Below are 16,937 nucleotides of genomic sequence, written 5' to 3' on the forward strand. Positions count from 1 at the left end.
GATTTATATTGCATATAAGAGTGAAAATTATATTTTGTTAACATATTAATGCCATGCAGCAGTTTTAAATGGTGTAACTTGCGGCGGGGTGGAAGCGTCTGGAGTTCACGCTCCGTTAGTAGATCAGTGACAGTCAGGTCTCTAACATACGTATGCGTTGTAGATGAATCTTAGTGCTTTCTTTTGCACACCTTCGATGCGATTTATATCTACATGGGTGCGCTGGTCCCAAAGAACGTCTGCATATTTCAGCAATGGGCGTACTAATGAAGTGTAGGCTGTTAATTTTCTTTTAGTTGTGCAGTGCTTCAGGTGATTTCTTAACAGCCAAAGCCTGTGGGATGCCTTTCAAACCAAATTCCCGATATGCGAGCTCCAGCTTAAGTTTCTGTTAAATACAATCCCCGGATATTTGTATTCGTTTACACGAGAAATGGCTGTGCCGTTAATTTTGGATGTGTAATTATTAACATCCTTTGTGCGCGTAATTGTCAATTTTATACACTTTGAGGTGTTTAAATAGATTTCTCAGGACAGACACCACTTCGAAACCTCTGACAGGTAGTCGTTTTGTGTACAATGATCCTCGGCATTTTGAATGCGTAGGTATACAAAGCAGTCGTCTGCAAAAAAGCAGCATCGCACTGGGGAATCGAAACTGAAGACATTTAAATAAGGATAGAAGTGGACCAAACACGGAGCCCTGGGGGACTCCCGAGAGAACTGAAGCAGGTGGAGAATTGAAACCGGAGATCTAGTCGTATTGGTGCCGTTCAGAACGGTAGGAGTCAAGCCACTGAACAAGAGGCTGATTTTTCTGTAGATGTCGGATTTTTACCATCAGCTTACGGCGTCAAACACGATCCTTTGTGAAATCTAGAAATATTTCGTCTACTTGCCCACCCTTATCAAGGCACGCCAAGAATTCATTGGTTGTGTGGATCAGATGTATTGCAGTAGAGAGGACACGATCAAACCCATGTTGGCCACTAGAAACGAAGTTGCTGCTTCCTAAAAAAGAGCTGAAGTGCTTAAAAATGAACTTCTCCATAATGTTACCGGAAGTAAATAATAACGGAACGGGCCTGTAGTGAATTACACAGTTTGTCGCCGGATTTACGAATGATAATGACCTTTAGAACCTTCCAGATCTCCGCAATCAACGTTTTGCAGGGTACTCGATCATAAGCAGAGCTCCGCGGGTAGCCATCCGAACATCCTCCCCTCAACCCCACGCTCGTTGCACCTCCAGGCGCTGCCCGATTCACCGGCATCCTCCACGATTTTCCTGAGCTGACGCGGCCACCACAGTCCGGCACGGCCGCCAAACCAAAGGGATGCCACCACATTGCCACAACAGCCCCACCAGTTTACGCACGCCCACGCCGCCTGTTCCCACAAAAGCTGCAAGCAGCACGGCAGTAATGTGACCACATCCTCTAGCTCGGCATAATCCGCCCTTCCGCTAGTCCTTGGGCGTCACCACTGTACATAGTGCAGAAATCTACACCAGTAGAGTGGCGACCCTGCGGGGGCAGTCGAGCCAATTATCGAGCAACAGTGCCCGACCGCTATCCGGTATCCCACATACATGACACCACAACCAGCCAACTGGGGGCTACAGTTTCCTACAGAATCTACCTTGTGAGGGCCCACCATGAGATCCGAATTGCTCCAGAGGACGTCTCGAAGACGGCTACTTCACATACCATTCGGCCTGCGAAACTCCAGACAGGCATTTCATCAAAGGCGTTTTGCACGGCCTCAACTTCTGTAATGCGTACCTCGACGTCCTACTCATCGCAAGCAAGTCACCGGACGAGCATAAGGCGCGTCTAAGAGCCATATTGTAACGCCCGGCTGAGAATGGCATCTTGGAGAATACGGACAAGCGTGAGCTGGGTGGACAGAAGCTGACTTTTCTTGGCCATGTTGTTTCAAGCTCCGGCATTCAATCTCACCCAGACAAGGTTACAGCTGTCAAGAAGTTTCCACGACCAACGAATAAGCGTAAGGTCGGAGAGTTCCTTGGTTTCATGAATTACTACTGACGTTCCGTATTTCAGTGCGCGTACATTCTGCACCCACTCCATATCCTGCTGTGGACACAAGAAGGTGCTGCTATGGAGCTACTCTGGACGGACGACGCCGAAGCATCTTTTCAAAGGATCAAGAAACGCCTTGCCGATGCCGCACTTCTTGCCTACCCACAACCTAGAGAACCGCAGTGCGTCATGGTCGACAGGTTGGACGCAGCTGTGGGTGCCGTCCTACAACAACTCATCAAAGGGGTATGGCGGCCGATCACTTCCTTGTTCCGGAAACTGACACCTACCGAGCAGCGTTAAACACTTTCGGGGGTGAACTGATGGCCCTATACGCATCAGTCCGGCATTTTAGTCATAACTTTGAAGGCACTGAATTCTTTGTCGTTTCAGATCACAAGCTGCTTACGTCCGCCTTACACTCCCTCAGTTATGATGGTGACTCTCATACTGCCCACGAACTGTAGCAGATGTCATACAAATCGGGATTCACCCCGGACATTCGGCACACAAATGAAGTCGACAATGCAGTCTCCGATGCTCTGTCACGCAGCCCTGTAAACGATATTGCTTGTGCGTCGGGAATAGATCTCGGAAAAGTGGCACGGCTCAACTTCATGACGAATTAAGTCGTTAGCAGGAATCTTCGACGTCGCTCATCCTCCAGTGGTTCTCTTTGCCTGGAGTGAGAAACATTTGTTGTGACACGTCTACAGGTATCCCTCGACCGTTTGTGCCTGCTTGCCTTCGCTGTCAAGTATACGGATGGCTACATTAGCTGTCACACCCAGGAATACCAGTAACCCGAAAGATTCTCAACGTACGATTCGCACGGCCCGGCATCAACCGCGATTCCCTACAGTGGACTCGCGAATGTCTTGCATGTCAAAGTTCCAAGATTCAGAGCCACACTGTGACACCGTTGGCATTTGACACCGTTGGCAATAGTTTTTTTTTTTTTGTCAGAGGAGCCTCGATACAGTTCACATGCCCCGTTCGCTTACTAGCATACAACACTATAATTCGCCCCGTACAACATTACACAGCCGTTATGTGGGATGCTTTAGGCAAAGTAATGATAAAAGGCGCGACCAGGTGCACAGAATGGCGGTACGTTTCATTTACAATAGCTCCCTCGCACCTCGGTTACAGAACTTTTGAAACAAGCAACTTACCTGAGCGTAACCCAGTATCCCGATTAAAGTTAATGTATCAGCTTGTAAATGTACTATCAGCAAGAAATGAAACGCGAACAAGACATCTGAGCCATGAACAGAAAAGTAAGAAATTATTAGGCAGGAGCAGCTGTGTAATAGCAGAGAGTACTGCCACTTCGAAAGCGCGAAGGCTCTTCTACAGAAGTGTTAATATCAACCTCGCTTGTATTTCCTCTATAGTAGTTAATATGCTGGTGTATTTGTGTTGCTTCTTCGGTTTACTTGTTCGCGTTTCATTTGTTGCTGATAGTATATTATGTTAACCTCTCTGATACAGTTATATTTTCTTGTGTATATGCCACAAGGCAGAGACATCAAAGAACAATGACACCATTCCGCGTAAACAAACAATTGTTTTAAATCTTATTTTCCTCTTACCGTGATTCAATGGAGTAACTTAAATAATAACGAAGTCAGGCTTCGTTGTCTTCCTTTGCTGCTAAGCTTTAATGCATTTGTTGCAAGCTGAATGATGCCTTTTCCTATTATGCGAAGTTTTATAAAATAACGACGTTGTTTTTGTTGTCATTTAAGCAATGTAATTTGTTCTCGCTTTGTTAAGTTAGCTGCTTTGATGTACTGATATGCTGTACTTTCACCGTGCTAAAATCTCTTCTGTGGATTGCAGTATCTGTAAATTACTGGAAGAAACTTCAGTATGTAAATCTAGGTGCTAGCATGATGTCCGCCTCGTTCTGCAAACCAGAAGCCCAGACCGGAGTGAGGCATCCGTCACGATTTTTACGATATCTCTGAAGGTTTAAAGTAACTACGTGGTGTATTGCAAAATATTTTTAAAACGCTGCTGTGAGTTCACTGCGCTCCGCATGGACTTTCGTTCCCAATACAGTGGTGGCTATACAACCGAAACGTGCTTTTTGGTAAAATGTAGGGCATTGCTAACACCTGTAATTGAAGGTGTACGTATTCTAGAGAAAACATGAATTTTAAACCTTCGAGGATCACAAAACACACTTTTTTGACAACAGCAAGTTGGTTAGGCGCGTCATGTTTCAAGAAAATTGAAGCGTGCACGGCGGCTGCACTGCGGTCGAATAATTGGCAGAGTGAGACAGTTAAAGAGACTCCGGCCCTGTGCCTTTCGTTTAATTACTAAGGAAAGCGGTCACCTAGCATATCATTGTACAAAACGTGTAAATTAGGAAGCTTCAACAGCACAATTTTCGGCTTTTTTCTTCTTAGACCTGTCATTGTAGCGAGATCAAGCGCTAAAATGTGGGGAGCTTGCCAAACACGTTGCTAAGTTCACAGGTGGAGAGCGTGCAGATGCCGCATTAGCCGCGCATGCCGCGTAACCAAGACTAATCCATTCACTGACATATTCCACTTCTCGGAACACATGAACTATGGCTGTGAAAGTCTTGATTTTTTCCCGCCCCTAGTAGGGCAAGCAGCATTTTGTGGGAATATTATAAAAGGATTCATAGCAGGCGCCACCATGTTGTGATGAAGTCAATTCCATGAAAAAAAAATTTAGACCGGTGACGTATAATTTGCGTGCTTATTTTATTCCAAAACTGAAATATTGCACACACGTACTCGCTATCTCTTCTTCTCCTAGAAAATGCGTGCATATCTCAGAAATGCATGTAGCACTAGGCCTTCGATCGGTGTCGATAGTACCTGCCGCAGGCTCAAAACCCTCATTGCATAAATAGTAATATTGCATTGCGTTTTGCAAACATGATACAGCGGTGAATTGCAGACTGTTGTCTTTTATCTAGACCCGATCCGCAAAAAAAGCAGCAGCAGAACTTCTCGGAATAATAGCGCAGCCATCGCACTCAGGATAGCAGGCGCCTCGTTCATACGCTGTGAATACCGGGAGCGCGACGCGCCCGCAGCGAATGGAACACCTGAAGAGCGAATATAAGAAATACTTCCCGCTTGATTAGGATGCAGCAGTGCTTAATTCAATTGTCTCTCGTGGGACATTGGCCTGCCTGCTTTAATCACTATGGAAGAGATTTCAAACAGCATATGGAAAAGACGACTGACCACAGGCTTTTACTAAGCACAGGTATTTATCAGCCCTGTCGGCAAAAACAAGTGATACACGTCTATTGCAACTATAAAAGAGTGTTGCCTATAGTTGAAAACACACATATGGTGTTACTGAGGCCCTACCCTTGAAGAGGTGAGTCTGCTTAGCTGTTACCTTCTTCAGCAAAGAAATGTTTGATGTTTAAAGAAGCTCCCAGATGGCTGACGAATTAAAAAATGTGAAATATACACAGTATCCCAACTGAATAATGCTTTAATGCTTTTCTGAAGACTATTCAGTACGCCTCTTGAAAAGCCTGGAACACTACCATGTTTTCACCTTTACCTAGATGTCTAAGTTCTTGGAGCCTGCAAACTCAGACGGTCTATTTGAAAGGAATTTCAAGATACTTGATTCTTCTTCTCTTATAGTGAGGTACTATAAAGATTCTAAAGTCAAAATTATATCAGTGCGTGTTTTCACTTTCTAATTCCGTCTATTTTCAATGATTTACCACAGGCACGATGAAGACAACCTTGGCTGCATTCTGCGCTCTTTGCTTCGTTGCAGGTGAGTACAAAAGCTGTCAGTCAGCATTAAGGTTGGATGAAAAAAAATGAGGACTTGGTGACCAGTGGTCGGTGTGGACAAGAGGGTCTTCACCGAACGCCCTCTTTAACGCCGCTTTGATAGTGGTTAGAACTGAGAATGGAAGAATCAGATTTCAAAGTTGAGCCTAACGCAGGAGAGTGGTACTCCGCCGCTGATGCTGGCGGTACGTGCGCTCCTGTGCGTATTTGGATTTTGTAAAAGGAAGGTTGCTTTAGAAAGAACACTGCATTCTCCAGTAAGGTAGAAACGTAGCACTGGCGAAAACGCTGTGTGCCCATTGCGCAAATTATCGCTTATATCGCGGCGCTCTGCAGCCCGCTGATGCCGCATGTCAGCGCAATGTAGTTTACCCCACAGTACGGCCTTCTCAAAGCAATCTTCATCAACTGCTTCAACCAGTAAGAGGTGCTGGGGTTTTTAAGACAAGTAAAGGCTTATCATCATGTTTTTTAGCACTATATAGCTTATCCAAAGTGAGGAGGTAAAAAACGCCGCCGCCATCTGAAAGACGTGGAAGTAACGAGCGTTAGTTACAAGAACGTTGGTTTACTAGAATTTCCCTGGCGTTATACTCACGTAGATCGACCTCAATCCACCATACTGGACCGGGACGTCATCATTGGCACGCGGCAGGTGGTTGTCTCTACATTGCTTTGTAGGTTGCGCTACAAGTCTCCATGCGAGATGTGCTGTTTTCTAGTTGCAGCCGCAGATGGTGCTGTGATCTCAGGGTGGCAGCAGACATCACGAAATCTCGAAACGTGATAAGAGCTAACGCTCTTAAACAGCACAAAGCTCATCAAGTGCGGGTGCCTCATATACGGAAAGGAAAGAGTCGTCTTGCAAAAAAAAAAAAAGCTGAAGATATCTCATGGTCGGTGCTCGCTCAGGACAAAACTATTTATAACAGAGAAAGAAGTATGATTGCCACTCCTAATTATGCAGTTATAAATGAAGAATAATGTTTCGCCAATACTGTTCGAACTACCTATTTTGGGTCAAGAGGAAAAAGCGTTATAAAATATGAAGGTATACTTTCGTAGCGTCGTTCTCATTGCTCGCACGTTTCTTCATTAGGGATGTAGCAAAAAGCGATGGCTTTGCGGCAAAAGCTTGAAGGCTGAGTGGACTACGTTACTAAAAGCATAGGGTTCAGTACGCATGCGCGCACTATCGCTGTTTTGTATCTCCCGTTCCGTACTGGGACGCTTAATGAATGCCGCGCGGTGCTCACTTAATATTACGGAAAAATTTAACTTCTTTATAGACTGACAGAATGATTAGCAGTACCCCTGTTTAATGCACAGTGTACGACTAAAGTAAAATGCCACAAAAAGAAACGCTCGCTTCCCACACCAGTAACGCTGCAATAAAGGACTACAACTTGTACTCAATGGACTTTCGTCCCTCAATATTAACGGTCAAGTATCCCTTACACTACTCCGAATCTCATATTTTGTGATTCCAGCGTCGGCGCATACGATTCGGCGGGAGAATCCTCCTCTTGAGGCGACAATTGACGCAGAGTCCAAAGCCGTCGGCGCGGAAGCAATACTAGTCGGCCAAGCTCTGCGCCACGTGGCCCGTGAGCTCGCGCAGGATGAGACACTCAATAACGAGGTAAGCATTAGGATTTAACGTGACCGGAAAGTATGGAGCGCTTAAGTATTTTAACTTTAAGTAAATGTTTGTAAACAGTAAACCTTGGACTTTAGTCAACCAAATGATCAGGCAGGCTTTCGTAAAGGATACTCGACAATTGATCACATTCACACTATCAATCAGGTGATAGAGAAATGCGCAGAAAATAATCAACCCCTATATATAGCCTTCATTGATTACGAGAAAGCATTTTACTCAGTGGAAACCTCAGCTGTCATGTAGGCATTGCGGAATCAGGGTGTAGAAGAGTGCTATGTGAAAATATTGGAAGATATTTATAACGACTGCACAGCTACTATAGTTCTTCATAAAGTAAGCAATAAAATTCCAATACGGAAAGGTGTCAGGCAGGGAGACACGATCTCGCCAATGCTCTTCACTGCCTGCTTACAGGAGGTATTCCGGGGACTGGAATGGGAACAGTTCGGGATAAGAGATAATGAAGAATACCTGAGTAATTTGCGATTCGCTGATGACATTGCCTTGCTAAGCCACTCAGGACAAGAACTGCAAAGCATGATCAAACAGTTAGACAGGCAGAGCAGAACGGTGGGGCTAAGAATTAACATGCAGAAAACCAAAGTAATGTTCAACAGCCTAGCAAGAGAACAGCAGTTCGCCATTGGTAGCGAGGTGCTGGAAGTAGTAAGAGAATATGTCTACTTAGGGCAGGTACTGACCGCAGATCCGGATCATGAGAGGGAAATAACTAGAAGAATAAGAATGGGGTGGAGCGCATATGGCAGGTTCTCTCAGATCATGAATGGTAGCTTACCAATATCCCTGAAGAGAAAAGTATACAACAGCTGTATCCTACCGGTACTCACCTATGGGGCAGAAACGTGGAGGCTAACTAAGAGGGTTCAGCTTAAGTTAAGAACAACGCAGCGAGCTATGGAAAGGAAAATGACAGGTGTAACGTTAAGAGATCGAAAGCGGGCGGAGTGGGTGAGGGAACAAACGCGGGTTAATGACATCTTAGTTGAAATCAAGAGGAAGAAATGGGCTTGGGCAGGGCATGTAATTGCGAAGGCAAGATAACCGCTGGTCCTTAAGGGTAACGGAGTGGATTCCAAGAGAAAGCAAACGTAGCAGGGGACGGCAGAAAGTTAGGTGGGCGGATGAGATTAAGAAGTTTGCGGGGATACAGTGGCGGCAACTGACAAAGGACAGGGTTAATTGGAGAGACATAGGAGAGGCCTTTGCCCTGCAGTCGGTGTAGTCAGGCTGATGATGATGAAATGTTTGTGGCGTTACTGCGTTTTGCATTCGTTTGTAACTGTGAATGAAAACCGGCCCATAGAATTAGCACATGAACCCGACCTCAAATATGCAGTGTGAACAGGCAGTTTGATATGAAAGAACTGCAATTATCAATGTTCCCAAAATTTGAAACAGGCGCAGTGCTGGCTAGCAAAGGTGGCTCTCAGAGTAGAAACCGGAAGTTTGATTCTAACACTGGGATTTGCCACAAATGGTATTTCTTAAACATGAAAGCGAAGTATGATTTCCTACTTTCCTGTTAGAGTTCGTAGCCCGCTAGAGGAAATGTAAGAGAAAATTTAACAGAAACCCATCATCCAGATCCTTACGAAAGTGAATTTGATGATAGCTGTGCAGATGTCAGGCTAGACGTTGTTTTTATAATTTTCTTAAATACAATAACATGGAAAGTGATCGCAAAAATTTTTGTTTTTTCAAAGAATCGCATATTTCATGAGTGATGCGTACACTGAAGACCTTAGGAACATCGATAATGTCTTCAAAATGGCTTGCATAGTTGTAAGACATAAACAGTATTGCAGATACGGCGTTCACATATTCAAAACTGTCACAAATCGATTTTACACTCGCCGATGACAAAAACTCCCTCTAGCCACTAATATACTACACCTTGCAGCAGTACGGCGTTCACATATTCAAAACTGTCACAAATCGATTTTACACTCGCCGATGACAAAAACTCCCTCTAGCCACTAATATACTACACCTTGCAGCAGTTCTTTGAGCGAACACTGACAAAAGGTAATGCAGATGTGGTGGTGTATCAAGAAAAAACTTCTCTTCGAGAACAAACTGTCAGCCAGCGTTCAAAAGTGACGGCCTAGTAACTGGCGATGATTAGCCTTTTCTTGTGCTCAAAACGATGAAGCAAAAGAAACTTAGTGGCGGGGTAAAATGGCGCAGAAGGTTCCAAATGATCATTTTAAGCACTCCGGTACGTCGATAGAGGGCACTGCATTTGCGCGGAACTTCATGCATGCCTGATCCACTGTTTCAGTTCTGTACAGACAAGAATCACAAAGTTGCTCGCAAAATAAAGTTTTAGATAGGGAGATTGTCTACTTTTCAGAAGCATAATACACATTCTCTTCTCGACGGCTACGAAGTCGAAACTCTACCTAACCATTAAATTGCTATAATTAGATGGTAGTCTTCAAATTATTCTTTTACCTAACTAGTTATCACGGTTTTCATGGCTACATCTCCTGGGGCACACTGTTTGTTCGTGAAAATCACGTTTGCTTTGAACCCCTCAATATTTTTTAGATCTACGGGAACCTTTCCCTCAAAACACTCGGCATAGAGCGGCGTTACTTAGAAAGGCTTACTAGGGGCGCTCTTCTGCTAGGGCAGTTCGGAGGAAAACAAAAAAAAATGATGTTTTTTGTGCGCAAAAAAAACATAGCAGCAATTCTCTAGTCTCTTAAATTGCAGCGGCAAAAAGTAAGTGCGTTTCGTTTTTTGTTTATCTTGCAGCTTGAGGAGTACTTTCTCGGTGAATTGTTTGGAAAGATCAAGGACGGCGTTCAGAAAGTGGCGGAAGTAGCGGGCAATGTCGTGAAGGGAGTCGCAAAGGTGGCCGTGTCGCCCATCAAGGCTGTTGTGGAGGTCATCAAGGATCACGTTTCTTTTTCCGCGGCAGACAACGTCACGGATAAAGCCACCAAGATTCTGAATACAATTCTTGAAAAGTCGGTCGCGAGCTACTCTGCCCAGGACTCGCAGAAGGCGGAAGACTTCGTGAAACAAGTATGCCTGCGTATCGATACGGTCGGACAACGACTCATCGAGCAAGGTGAAGAGCTCCTTGGGCTGTACGACGTCAAATTCTAGAATAAAGCGGAAATATGCTTTGTGTGATCGAGTAGAGGTGACAGAGAAAAAAATCTTTCTTGCTCTTGTTTGTAGGAGAAGTCATGTTTGCGGCTGAGGCGTTTTTGTACCATCTCTTTGTCCTCTAGTTACTACACTACACACTCACTAAGTGCGCGTGCCTATCCGTGACTACATTTGCAAGTTTCTGGCCGTGGTGTTAAGGTGTGTATTTTCTTCTGCGGCAATAATATTGCACCCACGAAAAAAATGCCTAGCTGAAAAACGCTGCCATCAATGTAATGCTGCGGTCTCCGCGTAGCTTGGCAGATGGTCGATGGCAGTGGACATCCAACGATTACCGTGGGTAGCGAGTGCAAACTGGCTAGACAAGTCGAGACCAACAGCGCCCAATGGTGTGGCGGGGCATTGTAGGGGCTGCAGATGTGAAGTCGGCCTTTTTCGAAGCTGGCAGAGCCGACAAAATGAATCGTACTTAGCCACGCTTGAAGAAAGGCAAGTCCATAAGAAACAGGGTTTCACGGGATCACGTTTCGCGAAATTATAACTGACAAACCGTGCAGTCATTGTAGAGGGTCTCCAAAACAAGGTATCAAAGCGGACGTGGCACCACTGGATTCCAACAGGTGCAGTCAGGGTGTTGGAACAGGCGAGGAAAGCAGAGACGATGCGAGGGGCTTGGCGTCTCGGTGCCAACTGGCGTAACTTTTGTATGCCGGCCCCTTCGCGGGTGGCCGGTTGACTACGGTCGACTGCAGTCGACTATGCTCACGTGCTGTCAGCGCCGCTGCTTACCCACGGAGTATTTTGTGTTCACCACAGGGCTCCTACCCCTGTGCGAACAAGAACGCAACGAACCAAACCAACACTCGCCCGGCTAGAGGCTGAGGCGATTTCGCGCATTCAAACGGCTGTCACTGCGCGTGTGGTATCTTCAAGTCTCAAGAGTGCGTGCGGAGTCTGCCGGAGTGATATCCGCTTTCGTGCTACTAGGCACTTCTGCACGAGTTCTAGGCGATGGGATGAAGGTGGGTGTCGTGGAATGGAATTCCATGTGTGCAGGTTACAGCCTATTCCCATGAAAAAACTTCCCGCCGGCATCGCATCTCGATAGGGAATGTCTTCCGCCCGCAACGGAGAACCTTGAGTGGTCCGTCATGCGGTGCATGCAGTGGTCGACGTGCTCCGTCATTTCACAGAAATGCGTGGGCTACATCACTGAAGCTACTTGTTCACGTGTGTTCTCCTCTGTGTGGGCTCTCGCGGAGGTGTAGCGCGGATATTGTTCATGATGTCACGCAGGCGACGGCGCGTAGTCGCCAGCGGAAAAGAGGACTTGTTAAAAAAAAAAAACTAGCCTGGCCGACGCAGCGTCTTGTCGTAGACAACCTCCGCAGGTCCCAGGTTCAAAACCAGGACAGATTTTTCTTTAGCTACGAAGTTCCAGTGGAAGCTGTATAGCGGCTTTACAGCGCCGTATCATTTTAAGGCGGAAGCCTTTAATGCCTCGTCGTTGTAAGCAGAAGTTGTCGACAGAAAATGTCACGCTTCTCAGTTGTTCGAAACGCTCGTGACGTCAAAATGCGCGAATTTCAAAGGGGGCCAATTGCACTTGGGCTACTAACCATGCAACCAATTAAAGGGATCGTATAGTGATGCTCCAAGTTAGTGGGACTTACTTAACCAATTAGCCTTTCTAGTCAGACCAGATAAACAAATAAAACAGAATAGGAAATTTTTCGAGCTTGAGAATCGAACCCCGGTCTCCGGACTGCGAGACGAGCACGCTACCACTTCGCCATGCCAGTTTTTTTTTTTTTTTATTGCCTGACTTCGGCAAGAACCACAGTACACAAATACACTTACAGAGCGCAATGAGCAATAATTAACAACACATCATATTAAAACTCCTTAAGCGTCACCAAAGGCTCGACTCTTTCGAGCCACTCGGGAGCTTCAGGAGCAAGTTTCTGAACTTCAATATACTTCGCCATGCCAGCTTGACGATTTGGAATGAACAAGGTGCGTCTAGTGACTACGGTGTCTTCGTTCACTCCCATCTTCCTCCCTTCCCGTTACGGCGAGGTTTAGGTGTACACCGAGATATGAGAGACAGATACATTTCCTTTCCTCAAAAAACCATTTTCAAAGGCGCGTGTACTGAATACGGTGTCTACGTTCACTCTAATGTCCCTCCCTTCTTCCGGTGAGGTTCAGGTGTCCACCGAGATATGCGAGACAGATTCATTTCCTTTCCTCAAAAAACCATTTTCAAAGGCGCGTGTACTGAATACGGTGTCTTCATTCACTCTCATGTCCCTCCCTTCTTCCGGTGAGGTTCAGGTGTCCACCGATATATGCGAGACAGATACATTTCCTTTCCTCAAAAAACCATTTTCAAACCCGCGTGTACTGAATACGGTGTCTTCGTTCACTTTCATGTCCCTCCCTTCTTCCGGTGAGGTTCAGGTGTGACCGAGATATGCGAGACAGATTCATTTCTTTTCCTCAAAAACAAATTTGCCGACGAGCACGGCCAAGTTCCGCCACGGCTTGACTAGCAACCCAAACCGCAGCCTCATGGACGAGTTCAGGCGTCTAAACGAGCATCGCTTGACTACAAACACCCAGCGGTGCAATGCTATCATGGAAGCATCACAGCTTCCACTAGCTTGTGTGAATGTTCGTTCACTGTCGCTACACGGTCAAGACGTCGCACATGACCATGTCTTGGCTCGGTGCAAGGTTCTCTGTCTAACTGAAACATGGATGAATCCCTTGGTGGCACCAGTTGAGATCAAAGGCTTTCACTACGTTACAGGTGCAAGTCGTGCTTCCAACCAAGCAGCGGGAGTTGCCATTTACGCACACACAGACGTCAACCTAACACCGCTACAGTTTGACGACTTGCACTTTGATGTTTAGGAAGTGTGCGGTGTCAAGCTCGAAAGTGGACTTAACGTGGTGTGCGTCTACTTGTCACCTCACATATCCCAACGGGCTGGCCATGAATTCATGGGACGAGTGCTACCAAGCTGGTTCAAGTTTGGCCCAATGATAGTGGTAGGAGACTTCAACCAGGCTGCCAGAACGCATCAAGACTTCCTAGATGGAATGCAGAAATCTCTGGGTCTGCACTTGTCTACTCCACGGGACAAAGCTACCACCAAGTACGGAAGCTGCTTGGATTTGGTCTTCAGAACCCACCCCAGCGTCAAATATCTAGACTACATATCACTCCACTTCAGTGACCACAAGGCGGTAGTAGTCGACGTAGACCCGATCAAACATAAAGAATTCACCGGGCATGAGCCATCTGCGGAAATCTCCCCCGACCTAAACTTTGAGGAAGTCGTGGATACAGCCGAAGTCGAAGAAGCAGATAAAGAGACGCACTAGGGGAGAAGTGAAACGCGCCTCTGAAAGTGCGTAGTTTTAATGCGCAGTTAAAGTATACAGCCAAATAAAACACTAGTCAATAACAAACAGTCTCTCAGTCAATGCCTAACAGTGCTCCAGGAAAGGCTTCCGCCTTGAAGCAGTTTAGTGTGAAAAGTGCCCCCTCAACTTTTGGTTGCCATCTTTGATCACGTGATCACGCCGCCATTAAACGCCTCTTGACCACAAGGCGCGCGCCTAGTCACGCCGGCAGCTGCATCTGATGGTTCGGTGCCGACAAAAAGTATTTTGGATGATGCGGTTGTAAAGGAGTGGGAAAACGGCACTGCGGTTTTTCGTAAGCTTAGTAGGACATGTGAGAATCCTAATTTGATCACTTTCTGCCTGTGAACGTGATCGGGCTTCGTGTCGCGAGAGCCACATAGCTCGCCGTCAGTTGGAACCAATGAGTGCATCGCCTGTATGCTTGTCTTTGCTTCCTCTGAAGACTTTGCTTAATGCTTATTTTATTGTTATTATCTAAAATGGCAAGGTTTAATGTTCAAGCGGCAGCGTAGGTCGTTGTCGTGTTTTGTGCATGCATAACAACACCGCTATAAACGCCCACATGAACGCCGTACGCATTTGTTTACAACCTGTTAATGGTGCTTAGGAAACCTAAAATATTTTTCACTGGTTTGTTAAACACAGAAAGGCGACAAAAATAAATAGACACACAAATATTAACTAACCATGTAAGCAGTGCCATACATCTATCAGCCTCCATAAGCTGGCGTGCAATCGCTTCAAAGCACTCCACGATATAATTGTTATAACGCGCGTATGGCTATGAGTTGATACTACACGAAGTTAACAATTATATCAGCCTCACGTATAAAATTGTGCTACGCTCCATGCTCGATATGCGGACATGAAAGTGCTCGAGGTCGCATTTGTTGTAAGTAATCAGCTTCACTCTGAGCCTGAGTCACTAGTGACTATCTCGCATGGACAGCGAGGAAGTGACAACCACTCAGCACAGCAGCCCTGACGCAAATGCTTTATCATTGTTATGGTCCACGAAAACCGAGTTACTTGGAGCGAAGTTCAACAGTGGCACCAAGACGGTGCGTAATGCACGTACTGACGGTAAGCGTTGTCTGCTCGCACGGCTGTGCACTGCACAATATACTGTCGCGGTATGTAGAAGCCTAATTCATCTTTTTATTTCTTTCCTGATTCGGGCTCAGGCGCTCCTTTTACGAATGACCGCATGCGTTAACTTACGAGCATTGTGGTCTCAGAACACTGCACAGCAAATCAAAGCACGAAGTGGCGGTTTCGGTGGCGGAACAGCTTGTCCATGCGGCTATGTTGTGTACTTACCAATGCAGATTTTCCAAAGATCAAAACATTTCTATATATATTGGCTATCTAGCGGTAGTGAACGTGTCTGTTGCGTTCTGCTGTTCCGGAAAGGATTCATGAAGAACCGGCGTGAACAGGGGCTGTACGTCCTTTTGCAATTCAGTTCCGTGAAGATCACTAGCGATCGCATCCCGCACCTTTCACTCTCTGTCGCAATTCTTGCAAACCACAATAACACGTATTTTCTCTGCATTTTCACATCTTCGTAGGAACAACACATTCGGCAGCCACCCTCGATATTTCCACTGCTGCGTCGAGGCGTACACGCACGCGACTAACGAATCCCGTAATGGCGCTGTGTTCTGAGCACACCTGTGGCGCCATCTGGTCTCAAACGGAAGAAATGCTTGCTGTAAACAGTCTATAGCTTTCCTGTTTAGTGATATGGCTGCGCTTGTGTGGATGCGAGTGAGTATTGTGTTCCCTACTACAAATTTACTCCATTTGGGTATTGACCTAAAAACATTTGACCGACTCATTGCCGCACGGCAAATTTATCAAATTTTGCCGCTTCGCTAGAATTTTCACTGCAATCAAGTTAACTGCTTTTGCGTCAGAAAATACGCCAACGACGTCAATACTTCCTGCATTAATATGCTAGCGACACCATTTTCCAAATATGCGATGCAAACAGCCAACTCAAGGAGCATTCAAATGCATATTTTTAACGCTCGATGTTTCGAAGAACATTGCCATGGAGAATACTTGAAAACTGGTCTATGCCTTACACGTGCTGGAGGGGCGCTTTGGTCCCCCCATCCCCCTATTTCCTTTTTCCTAGCATATGCCTCCAGCAGCTTGTGTGGTCAATCCGTCATATCACAAGAGGAGAATTCTGACGGCCAGGGTTCCTCCCGTCCGCCCTGTGCTGTCCCGGCCGCGTATTGCCAAACAATATCCCGTAGGCGCACTCAAGCAGACGACGCTGAGGAGTGCGATCACGTGAGAGAGACGTCACCTCCGGCAACAGCCAAAATGGCCCTTTTAAAGGTCGCCGTGGCAGTCGGGGTGTTTTCTGACAGTTGAAACCAAGTGGTTCCAAGACCAGTGCAAGCCGGCTAGTTGGATCCAGGATACTTGCCTCTGAAGGGCTAATGTGCGTCGATTCCAAGGTGCAATGTAAACCGCGCGTTTGGATGCTAAATATGCGTATTGCACCGGTCTTCCATACCACTTAGGACCTACGCGGTGGCGATGTCACGAAGAGTTTCTTTGGTGCCCTTTGTGGCCGTTGCAAGCGTTTCTAATTCCTGTGAGGATCACCAAGGACAGCCACGAGTAACAGGTGCTCACCTCGGAGAAAGGAGGCTACCCATGGCCAATTTTCTGTGCGTGCATAACCTACACAGCACAGTGACAGTGTCCGAGAAGTGAAAGTGATTGCGGTCGGTGCAAGTGCTTCCCCGTCGAGGCCGAGAAATGCGCACGTGTGAAGGCTCACTACGCACGCAGAGTTTTTCGAGTGCTGAAATG

At 46.3% G+C, this 16,937-nt stretch overlaps 1 protein-coding gene across 1 annotated transcript; it reads left to right on the forward strand.

Moving 5' to 3' along the window:
- Window positions 1-5,790: 5,790 nt before the first annotated feature.
- On the forward strand, window positions 5,791-10,658 carry LOC149343789 (uncharacterized). Its single transcript, XM_089542484.1, has 3 exons — window positions 5,791-5,837; window positions 7,348-7,499; window positions 10,302-10,658. Exons 1-3 carry the CDS (start codon window positions 5,792-5,794, stop codon window positions 10,656-10,658), a joined length of 555 nt encoding a protein of 184 aa, XP_089398610.1. The 5' UTR covers window position 5,791.
- The last annotated feature ends 6,279 nt before the right edge of the window (window positions 10,659-16,937 follow it).

This window comes from Amblyomma mixtum, chromosome 5 (assembly GCF_055824585.1).
Source record: "Amblyomma mixtum isolate Tamu chromosome 5, ASM5582458v1, whole genome shotgun sequence".
NCBI classification, from domain to species: domain Eukaryota; kingdom Metazoa; phylum Arthropoda; class Arachnida; order Ixodida; family Ixodidae; genus Amblyomma; species Amblyomma mixtum.

Excerpts from the sequence above, each read along its gene's own strand:
- LOC149343789 (XM_089542484.1), top strand. The coding sequence starts at position 5,792 with ATGAAGACAACCTTGGCTGCATTCTGCGCTCTTTGCTTCGTTGCAG. Across the intron at positions 5,838-7,347 it reads CGCTCTTTGCTTCGTTGCAG|CGTCGGCGCATACGATTCGG; the intron begins GTGAGTACAAAA and ends TTGTGATTCCAG. Across the intron at positions 7,500-10,301 it reads ATGAGACACTCAATAACGAG|CTTGAGGAGTACTTTCTCGG; the intron begins GTAAGCATTAGG and ends TTTATCTTGCAG.